Raw genomic sequence first — 12311 nt, 5'->3', positions numbered from 1 at the left:
GCACTAGTACTCGTATAGATGGTTGCACTAGTACTCGTATAGATGGTCGCACTAGTACTCGTATAGATGGTTACACTAGTACTCGTATAGAGTACTTGTATAGATGGTTGCACTAGTACTCGTATAGATGGTCGCACTGGTACTCGTATAGATGGTCGCACTGGTACTCGTATAGATGGTCGCACTGGTACTCGTATAGATGGTCGCACTAGTACTCGTATAGATGGTCGCACTAGTACTCGTATAGAGTACTTGTATAGATGGTTGCACTAGTACTCGTATAGATGGTCGCACTGGTACTCGTATAGATGGTCGCACTGGTACTCGTATAGATGGTCGCACTGGTACTCGTATAGATGGTCGCACTGGTACTCGTATAGATGGTTGCACTAGTACTCGTACTTGTATAGATGGTTGCACTGGTACTCGTATAGATGGCACTGGTACTCGTATAGATGGTCGTACTGGTACTCGTATAGATGGTCGCACTGGTACTCGTATAGATGGTCGCACTGGTACTCGTATAGATGGTTGCACTAGTACTCGTATAGATGGTTGCACTAGTACTTGTACTTGTATAGATGGTTGCACTGGTACTCGTATAGATGGCACTGGTACTCGTATAGATGGTTGCACTAGTACTCATACTTGTATAGATGGTTGCACTAGTACTCGTATAGATGGTTGCACTAGTACTCGTACTTGTATAGATGGTTGCACTGGTACTCGTATAGATGGCACTGGTACTCGTATAGATGGTTGCACTAGTACTCGTACTTGTATAGATGGTTGCACTAGTACTCGTATAGATGGTTGCACTAGTACTCGTACTTGTATAGATGGTTGCACTGGTACTCGTATAGATGGTTGCACTAGTACTCGTACTTGTATAGATGGTTGCACTAGTACTCGTATAGATGGTTGCACTAGTACTCGTATAGATGGTTGCACTAGTACTCGTATAGATGGTTGCACTAGTACTCGTACTTGTATAGATGGTTGCACTGGTACTCGTATAGATGATGGTTGCACTAGTACTCGTATAGATGGTTGCACTAGTACTCGTATAGATGGTTGCACTAGTACTCGTACTTGTATAGATGGTTGCACTGGTACTCGTATAGATGGTTGCACTAGTACTCGTACTTGTATAGATGGTTGCACTAGTACTCGTACTTGTATAGATGGTTGCACTGGTACCCGTATAGATGGCACTGGTACCCGTATAGATGGCACTGGTACTCGTATAGATGGTTGCACTAGTACTCGTACTTGTATAGATGGTTGCACTAGTACTCGTACTTGTATAGATGGTTGCACTAGTACTCGTACTTGTATAGATGGTTGCACTGGTACTCGTACTTGTATAGATGGTTGCACTGGTACTCGTATAGATGATGGTTGCACTAGTACTCGTACTTGTATAGATGGTTGCACTAGTACTCGTACTTGTATAGATGGTTGCACTAGTACTCGTACTTGTATAGATGGTTGCACTAGTACTCGTACTTGTATAGATGGTTGCACTGGTACTCGTACTTGTATAGATGGTTGCACTGGTACTCGTATTGGATGATGGTTGCACTAGTACTCGTACTTGTATAGATGGTTGCACTAGTACTCGTTTAGATGGTTGCACTAGTACTCGTATAGATGGTTGCACTAGTACTCGTACTTGTATAGATGGTTGCACTGGTACTCGTATAGATGGTTGCACTAGTACTCGTACTTGTATAGATGGTTGCACTGGTACTCGTATAGATGGTTGCACTGGTACTCGTATAGATGGTTGCACTAGTACTCGTACTTGTATAGATGGTTGCACTAGTACTCGTACTTGTATAGATGGTTGCACTGGTACTCGTATAGATGGTTGCACTAGTACTCGTACTCGTATAGATGGCACTGGTACTCGTATAGATGGTTGCACTAGTACTCGTATAGATGGTTGCACTAGTACTCGTATAGATGGTTGCACTAGTACTCGTACTTGTATAGATGGTTGCACTGGTACTCGTATAGATGGTTGCACTAGTACTCGTACTCGTATAGATGGCACTGGTACTCGTATAGATGGTTGCACTAGTACTCGTATAGATGGTTGCAATAGTACTCGTACTTGTATAGATGGTTGCACTGGTACTCGTACTTGTATAGATGGTTGCACTGGTACTGGTATAGATGGTTGCACTAGTACTCGTACTTGTATAGATGGTTGCACTGGTACTCGTACTTGTATAGATGGTTGCACTGGTACTGGTATAGATGGTTGCACTAGTACTCGTACTTGTATAGATGGTTGCACTGGTACTCGTATAGATGGTTGCACTAGTACTCGTACTTGTATAGATGGTTGCACTGGTACTCGTATAGATGGTTGCAGTAGTACTCGTACTTGTATAGATGGTTGCACTGGTACTCGTATAGATGGTTGCACTGGTACTCATATAGATGGTTGCACTAGTACTCGTACTTGTATAGATGGTTGCACTGGTACTCGTATAGATGGTTGCACTAGTACTCGTACTTGTATAGATGGTTGCACTAGTACTCGTATAGATGGTTGCACTAGTACTCGTACTTGTATAGATGGTTGCACTAGTACTCGTACTTGTATAGATGGCACTGGTACTCGTATAGATGGCACTGGTACTCGTATAGATGGTTGCACTAGTACTCGTACTTGTATAGATGGTTGCACTAGTACTCGTATAGATGGTTGCACTAGTACTCGTACTTGTATAGATGGTTGCACTAGTACTCGTATAGATGGTTGCACTAGTACTCGTACTTGTATAGATGGTTGCACTAGTACTCATACTCGTATAGATGGCACTGGTACTCGTATAGATGGTTGCACTAGTACTCGTACTTGTATAGATGGTTGCACTGGTACTCGTATAGATGGTTGCACTAGTACTCGTACTCGTATAGATGGCACTGGTACTCGTATAGATGGTTGCACTAGTACTCGTATAGATGGTTGCACTAGTACTCGTACTTGTATAGATGGTTGCACTGGTACTCGTACTTGTATAGATGGTTGCACTGGTACTCGTACTTGTATAGATGGTTGCACTGGTACTCGTATAGATGGTTGCACTAGTACTCGTACTTGTACAGATGGTTGCACTAGTACTCGTACTTGTACAGATGGTTGCACTGGTACTCGTATAGATGGTTGCACTGGTACTCGTACTTGTATAGATGGTTGCACTGGTACTCGTATAGATGGTTGCACTGGTACTCATATAGATGGTTGCACTAGTACTCGTACTTGTATAGATGGTTGCACTAGTACTCGTATAGATGGTTGCACTAGTACTCGTACTTGTATAGATGGTTGCACTAGTACTCGTACTCGTATAGATGGCACTGGTACTCGTATAGATGGTTGCACTAGTACTCGTATAGATGGTTGCACTAGTACTCGTGCTTGTATAGATGGTTGCACTGGTACTCGTATAGATGGTTGCACTAGTACTCGTACTTGTATAGATGGTTGCACTGGTACTCGTATAGATGGTTGCACTAGTACTCGTACTTGTATAGATGGTTGCACTGGTACTCGTATAGATGGCACTGGTACTCGTATAGATGGTCGTACTGGTGACATTACAGGAGGTCGCACTGGTGCCCTTATAGGCGATCTAGAATGAGCTGATCATGGTCTTCTTCTTAGAGGTGATTGTGATCTTCGTTCCTTTGGTTCCTTTTGGTTCGTTCTCGATTGGAGGGTACGTTCTGAGAATCGGCGATGATCGACTACGATTCACACTTACTAAAACGGAAGGCAAAATATTCCTTCTATACTCCTCAAATCGTTCCTCACAAAGTGGACCTACAGCCCCGGTTGCCCTTTCAAACAAAACTAGTTCTCTCTTTGGACACAGTGTGTCGTTATGGCCGCTCTTTCTGGACCATATCTTTCGACAACCTCTATATTTCCACGCTTATCCAGAATGTTGTTCACGGATATGTCTTTCTGCCATATCGTATTGGGAGAAGACAAAATCATCGCATAATTTGCATCTCAACTTCCATCCTGAAAGTACAAAAAACCTGAAAACCAAAATAATACTATGATAATAATTCATCTACAGGAACAAAGGACGGTGAGTTAGCTAGTAGAAACCTAATCATACAGGTAGGTGGTGGTGTCATTGCTAAACTATATCTACAGAATATACAACATTGAACTATAAAGCGATTCTCTTTTGAAGATTCTAAAACAATTATATGGTTTATATATACACCAATAATTGTTTATTTGAACCATTGAGGTTTGTTTTCACCACTATATGGTCATGGTGAATTACTTTTGGTTTTGACTGGATTTGGTATGTTACATCATTTAGTCTATGTCTAACAACAAATGGACCATGCCATGGTCTTTGTAATTTTGGACATACCCCAACTCTATGTTGTGGATTGTACAACCATACACAATCTCCAGGGGAGTAAGTGTATTTTTTAATATTGTGATCATAACCCTTTTTCATTCTATCACTAGCCATTTTAATGTTTTCCCTAGCTAACTGGTGAATGTCTTCTAGTTTGTTGGACAGCTCATAAGCATAGTCAGACTGATACTGATTGTGATGGTCGATATCTGGGATATCAAAGAGAAAATCTATCGGCAACTGTATTTCACGCCTTAACATCGCTGATGGCATCTGACCAGTTGTTTCATTGATAGACGATCTATAGACCAGATCATTTACAAATGGAACAAATATATCCCAATCTCTCTGATGATCTGACACAAATGCAGATAACGTGTTCTTGATGGTTTGATTACTTCTCTCAACCATTCCATCTGACTGAGGTCTACACGGTGTTGTCCTGGTCTAGTCAATTCCTAACAATCGACATACCTCCTTAAAAACGGTTGATTCAAAATTGGTTCCCTGATCAGAATGGATCATCTTTGGGACACCAAAAACAGATACGAATCTATCTCTCAATGCCTGTGCTATATAGTAACAGCTTCTTAATCTTCGATGGGTATGGGCCTCAAACCATTTAGTGAAATAATCACTCATACAGGTTTGAGTTTTCATCTGTTTTTGGTGACTTCACCTGTAATGTTTCAGTCCTTGCCTTTTGAAAAACAGGCGAGTGAAAAATTGCACACCTGAAAACACTTAGGCGAGTGAAAAATCGCAATCGTCGGAATGCTAAGGTGAGAAAATCAAGCATTTATTAATTTAGTAATTGGTACATGTATAGAGAGATGTTGCAAAAATGAACCAATAAACAATGTTTTCTTCTAATTTTATGTTTGGTTCATTATTGTAGTCTGGCTTCTTTTCCCTTTCAGGAATGGAGTTCTAGTTTATTAAAAAGTTTCAGGAGTAGTACTATAGAAATATAATTATGACATGTATACACTGATGCAGACCATTTGATTTTTTGATTACAATATGTACTATTCAGATAATTTGATACACACAATTATATATATATATGCCTTTTCAGTGTTAGATGGTTTGATGAACGTGCAGCTAAACATATTTAGGAATCAACTTGTCTTGAATTTGATTATTATGTACAACGAACATGATTAGGATAGTTGGGATGGGAAAAAAACACTGGTTCCAAGGAGGTGGTTCATGAACTACGACCCAAGCATATCAGGTGTGCACTACTGACTCATATTATTAAAACATTTAAATAACTCGTGAAACACGGGCCTACAATTACTTCAATTGATAATGTTAGTTGGGACATTGACATTCACGGGGCATTTTTAATTCAACAATTATGCAACCAATCTCCCTCCCTCGACATTTTGTAACCCGTCATTTAACCTACCACTACAAGTTCTATATAAATGTAATTACAATCATTAAAAAGTCTCTGTTAGTCGATAACATCTTAAAAATTGCAGCAAACTTGGGAATGTCCCTTAAGTATTTTTATGTCTGTGAAATAATCGATTGCAAGGCTGGCTTGTATGTATGACTGTTTCCCAACCATCCATGGGTTCAAATGTCATTGTTGATAGCGAGTTGTCGATCATTCAAAAACTATAACTCTGGATGAACTCTGTCTAAACCGGTCCTCTATGTAAACCAGACTATTTCGACGGTACGAAGCGAGTCCGGTTTAGACAGTCCACTGTGTGTGTGTGTGTGTGTGTGTGTGTGTGTGTGTGTGTGTGTGTGTGTGTGTGTGTGTGTGTGTGTGTGCGTGTGCGTGTGCGTGCGTGCGTGCGTCTATATATATATATATATATACAGTAGAATCTAATTGGCTCGAACACTGTCGGTGCATCAAAGTCTGTTCGACCCATCGGGTAGTTCGAACCATACATTCGGCCGTTGTCGGGTGCTTCTGTAACACAAAAATCATTCGGACAACCTCGCATGTGTCTCTAAAACCGGCTGGGCGAGATGATCCGATTGACTCATGAGTTGATTGGATTTTACTTGCAAGGTTATTCATCTAACGATTATCGCATTACAATTGTCTGTACCTGAAAGATAATTATCGACATGTGCTAAATAAACAACACGATAAGCGTGAAAGGGTCGACGAAAAAAATAAACGTAAATTATTTTTTATATTTCTTCGGATAGACGTAGTCGTTCGAGCTAAATATGTTTAATTTTACAGTTCGGACCAATAAATTGGTTCGAGAGAAAGCTTCTGTTCGACCCTAGGGGTATTCGAGGTCCAACTTATACAAAGTATAAGTGACATATAGGTGAATTATTATTAGCTTTTATAAGTGAAGTATAAGCCATTCGCTGATACTTAACAACTGATATATAAGTGAAGTATAAGTGAAGTATAAGTGATTCACTGACATTTAACAGAAACTGCTATATAAGTGAAGTATAAGTGAAATGTAAGTGATTAAAGTATAAGTGAAATATAAGTGATTCACTGACATTTAACAGAAATTGAAGTATAAGTGAAATATAAGTGAAATATAAGTGATTCACTGACATTTAACAGAAACTGAAGTATAAGTGAAGTATAAGTGAAATATAAGTGATTCACTGACATTTAACAGAAACTGAAGTATAAGTGAAGTATAAGTGAAATATAAGTGATTCACTGACATTTAACAGAAACTGATGTATAAGTGAAGTATAAGTGAAATATAAGTGATTCACTGATATTTAATAAAAACTGCCTTATAAGTAAAATATCAGTGAAGTATAAGTGAAATATAAGTAAAATATAGGTGAAATATAGGTGAATATCAACGGCTGTGGTATGTGCTGTCCCAAATGTTTCCTTGTTAATAGCGAAATTCAGTAATTAATAAAATTGGTCGTGGTGAGATTAAAAAACAAACTTAATTATAGCAGAAAGTGGTTTCTGGAAACCAAATTTCTTTACTCATTCAGTTGACTGGTAAATGAAAGAGCCATTTACATTAAGCCATTTTGCTGCATATACCAAATCATCGGCTAAAACGCAGCCACCTTTTCTGATTGGTTATTTGCTAATGGTAGTGTCACACAGCAATTGACCTAAAATCAGTGGCACAGATTATGTCTTGAAATATGCACTATATATTTTTATTAGCTAACACAATTACTATCATACACTAGTTTGCAAACATTATAAACACTAGCATTAACTAAAAAGAAACAAACTTTTTTGTTAGACTTATAATTAAGTCATAAACCACCATACTGATACAAAATCGAATTTTGACTAGAAGTACTGGGGGTGAAGGCAAATTAAATATAGATAATATCAGGGAATATTTTGTTGGGCTATTTAGTAGGTGAACCGCTGTGTGAACCTGCCTTTAACACTTAAGCTGTAAGCAAGATTAACCCAACAATGTTCAGATAGGTTTTAAAAATAATTATTTATTAAATAATATGGAATGTATATAAGAACAATGGAATGTCAAAAACAATGGAATGTCAAAAACAATGGAATGTCAATGTGTTGGTTTTCAGGGTCCTTAAACAGGTTGTGGTTTTTTCATGTATTCCTTTCTTAAATCTGAGCATTTTCCGTTTATTGCTTGGACGATGTCTCTTGGTGACGTCTTTTTATCTCCAAATTCCATGCAGTATTCTGAAAACACAAGAGATTGAACTTAAAATCACATTGTATTGTTATAATAACAATGTCTAATTTGGTGCAAGTCATTAGAAAAATGGAAGCTGTTAATGTCTTATTTTAGCCATCTGAATACAAAAGCAAATAAGTCGCTTCAAATTAGACATGAACAGGGCTTCTAGAATTTTTATAAAATCCACTAGCAATGGGATCAGTGATTAACAATATTTACTAGACTAATTCACTAGCCCTACTTTAATAGGGAGACAAGAGCTTAAAAACCCTTAGATTAGGGGTGGGGATGCAGGATATTCATATTTACAAAATAGACTTAAATGCAGCATTTGACCAGGGTTTTTATTCACTAACCGGTGGTCTAGTTATTTACTAGCCCAACATTGAATATCACTAGCCCTGGGAGTGGGGGCTACCCTAATCTGGAAGCCCTGTCTGGCATGGTTTAGTAGTTATTTACTAGCCCAACATTGAATATCACTAGCCCTGGGAGTGGGGGCTACCCTAATCTGGAAGCCCTGTCTGGCATGGTTTAGTAGTTATTTACTAGCCCAACATTGAATATCACTAGCCCTGGGAGTGGGGCTACCCTAATCTGGAAGCCCTGTCTGGCATGGTTTAGTAGTTATTTACTAGCCCAACATTGAATATCACTAGCCCTGGGAGTGGGGGCTATGGTTTAGTAATCTGGAAGCCCTGTCTGGCATGGTGGGGGCTACCCTAATAGAAGGCCTTTACTCCAAAGCCCTAATCTGGAAGCCCTGTCTGGTGGTTTAGTAGTTACCCAACATTGAATATCACTAGCCCTGGGAGTGGGGGCTACCCTAATCTGGAAGCCCTGTCTGGCATGGTTTAGTAGTTATTTACTAGCCCAACATTGAATATCACTAGCCCTGGGAGTGGGGGCTACCCTAATCTGGAAGCCCTGTCTGGCATGGTTTAGTAGTTATTTACTAGCCCAACATTGAATATCACTAGCCCTGGGAGTGGGGGCTACCCTAATCTGGAAGCCCTGCATGAGTTGAGCATCATGTATGTCTACGCTAATATGTCTCACAAGTTCAGCTCTGTAAAAGGTATTCATTAAAAAGGTGTTGTTTTTCTAAATATGTTTAGTACAATATGCAATATTCTGTCACTTTATCCATGTAACTATACAGCTTGTAACTCTTCCTGGTTTATAAAGTTGACTTAAGAAAAAAAAAAAAGCATACTTACGAATCAAGGCATCGATTGTGTCTGCAGGTAAAGGAGCTCTCTCCGATGTACCTCTGGCACAGCTTTGTGCCAGTATCTTTGGTTCAAACAAGACCAGCAGCAGCAGCCTTGTCATAGCTGTGGCAATGCCTCTGGCCTTCCTCGCACAAACTCGCAGTTGGCTGCTTGTGACCATTACTTCAAAACCAGCAACCAACCTGACCATTTGGGGCATCTACAAATAAAACAGGATAATTATAATTTTTACCAATTTAAATACACTTGTACCTGAAAACCCCCACATCATAGAACATATCACTAAAGATTTACAATGAAAGAACATGTTAAGTGTATTTTTTGACTGGTAATCTACAAAAAAAAAGCGCAACATTATATAAAATATCTGAGGATATGGACTTTTTAAGAAAGTGACAAATGGGATCACTTGTACAGTACTTGTCATGTGAAAGTGTCATAAACTTGGTGAAAGTGTCATAAACAATGACATATTCCGGCTTTGTTTTTTTAATATTAAGTTCTTCTGCAACTTTTATAAGGGTAATTAGAATCATTTAGATGTTCCCTAAAAATATTACACACATCAAAATAACAAATTTCACGTTGGAAATTGCAAAACTGGATGCATAAGAATGAATGGTGATGAACTATTGAACACAGATGACTATTAGGTAACATTAATCCCACTTGCATAACGTATCTGAAAAATCCCCATTGAACATATCACTAAAGATTTATAATGCAAGAACACGATTGTAAGTAGAACACATGACACACTTACTTGAAGTGGCGAGAGGACTTTGTCAGGAAAATTTTCCTTAGCTGGCTCTGCTATAGGCTCAACATCAACTGCCGGGCTATATAGCTCCATGTTGCCTCTACCGATGTTGCCTCTACCGATGTTGCCTCTACACTTTGTTTGTTTGTGCTGTGCACGGTTGTTGTTGCTGAATAAAAATTAAATGGTCTTAACAAATTAAACATAGTTGTGAATTAATAGCTGACTGAAAAATTACACAATAACTTTATAGTATCAAAGGCAGAAAGCGTCTTCTGTTCATACATATTTATGTTCTTTGTTTCAAAACAAAAAATCAAATTACTTATGGTTACTTACACATGTAATGAATTTTGAAATTTTAAACAGATAATGTAAAAAAAAAAAGGTGATAGAAATTAGAATGCTCTTTTCATGACTTTTTTTTTTTTTTTTTTTATAAACTGTTAAATCTTGTGGCTACAATGAGACTCAGTAGATCCTTATTTTCCTTTCATAATACCTGATGTTGGACATCTTCACATACTGACCAGTTTGATATCAGTAATGTCGGAAACAATGTAAGCTTTCTTACTTTGACTCCTAAATATTATATGTGATGTCAACATGCCCCACAAATATCTTCATAAACTTTTGATATATCCAATACAATTGTCATGCACATTCTACAATGCTTTTATAACAATTGATGATAAATCATATTTATACTATAAAAAATATTAAAATCCACTAAATAAACTATTGACTGGACTGATAAATGAAAATTTTACCTGAAGTATTTTTTCCAAGAAATCATGGAGCAGCTGCCCTTCAAGGAACTCGATTCTCTTCTCCAATTCCTCAATTTTGGCATTGCACATCAAACGAACGTCAGCCTGATGGTACACCTGGTGGTGCACAATGGGTAGAGGTTCATCACTGTAGAGTGTATTGGTGGCCTCATGAATGCAGTCTATCAAACTTGAACTGGGTGGGTTGACATATTTAGTTGGTAGTGTTTGTATTTCCGTGTACTGTGTCATGTCTGTAGAGAACAGCTTTGCTGCCTGCAACTTGGATGCTGCAATTTCTGCCAATTGCTTTTTCTTTTTGTCTTCTTTGATGATTTTAACACTTTCATTCTTCTTGTTGACCGTCTGTTTTTGATTTTTCACATTGCACACTTCTGATGTACCTTTTTTCCCTTTGGCAGTGTTTTCTTTACCATTTACATCTACAAGAACAAAACAAGATAATTACATGTAGTAAGTTTTAACTTTACCAAATTGCTTCCTTGCTCTTCCTTCAAACTTCTTCATAGCTCTTCCTTTAGTGAATAAATATTAAAAGATAATCTAAATTATAAAGATTCAAAATTTTAATGCAAAATATATAAATAAAAGATATTGCTATTAGTGATGTGCGGTTATGAAATTTGGTTTCATTTCGGTTTTAACAAAAGAGTAATTTCGGTTTTTATTGACATTTTAATGAAATTTGGTTTGGCATAAGAAAACTTTGCAAAGCACAAAAAGAACAATTTGTACAACAATCATGCTCCAGGCTTGTGGGTCTATTACAAAAATAAAAAATACTAGTCAACTGGTAAATATTAAAAAAACCCACAGGTATAGAAAGCGCTCACGTGTTTGTGTCTCTTTCTCACAGCAGCGATGGTTTATATATATTCATATTTATCTACCGATATTCTCCAATGTACATATCCACTGCCCACATGTGGTATTCAACCAAAAATGACTGAGTGGACTAGTCAGTAAAGTGTGGTATTTTCATTCTTCCAGATAAATGTACATACTGACATTCTTATAGTACTACAGATAAATGTAAATATCCACTGCCAACATGTGGTATTCAACCAAATACAGAGCACGCATACATATTCGATCATATAGTTGACATAACTGTTGAAGCAAACATAGCTAGTTAGAATATCGTCTGCTGTAGTATAAGTAAACACGTTGTAATTATTAATGAAAACAGTTAGCAGCACGTGCAAGCAATGTGTACGACTGCTGTCAAATTATATGGCGGGAAATGTGCTGTCACATGACCTGTTGTTTATAAATAGAAATAGGGAAATGTCACTTTGGGATCGATTTATGTGGCCGCTGGCCATGTTAGACAGGTGACCGCTTATTACAGGTGTGTTTATATTAAAAATTGTTTGGGAGGGGAAAAATTGGCTGCTTAAGGCATGTGACTGCTGATTACAGGTGACTGCTGATTACAGGTGACAGCCGATTACAGGTGACAGCCGATTACAGGT

The 12311-nt window shown here is 38.1% G+C and overlaps 2 protein-coding genes across 2 annotated transcripts; both read right to left on the bottom strand.

Moving 5' to 3' along the window:
* Positions 1–1625: 1625 nt before the first annotated feature.
* On the bottom strand, positions 1626–3220 carry LOC121389768 (platelet binding protein GspB-like). Its single transcript, XM_041521417.1, has one exon. It carries the CDS (start codon positions 2817–2819, stop codon positions 1626–1628), a length of 1194 nt encoding a protein of 397 aa, XP_041377351.1. The 5' UTR covers positions 2820–3220.
* A 4598-nt stretch (positions 3221–7818) lies between these two features.
* On the bottom strand, positions 7819–11731 carry LOC121390368. Its single transcript, XM_041522165.1, has 5 exons — positions 11670–11731; positions 10816–11258; positions 10049–10214; positions 9271–9484; positions 7819–8052 (listed from the first exon to the last, which is right to left on the bottom strand). The coding sequence occupies exons 2-5, from the start codon at positions 10896–10898 to the stop codon at positions 7937–7939; spliced, it is 579 nt and encodes a 192-aa protein (XP_041378099.1). The 5' UTR covers positions 10899–11258; positions 11670–11731; the 3' UTR covers positions 7819–7936.
* Between the last annotated feature and the right edge of the window lie 580 nt (positions 11732–12311).

Source organism: Gigantopelta aegis, chromosome 15 (assembly GCF_016097555.1).
Source record: "Gigantopelta aegis isolate Gae_Host chromosome 15, Gae_host_genome, whole genome shotgun sequence".
NCBI classification, from domain to species: Eukaryota; Metazoa; Mollusca; class Gastropoda; order Neomphalida; family Peltospiridae; genus Gigantopelta; species Gigantopelta aegis.
The sequence above is the reverse complement of the archived record's forward strand: the minus strand, read 5'-3'. Positions and strand labels throughout refer to the sequence as shown.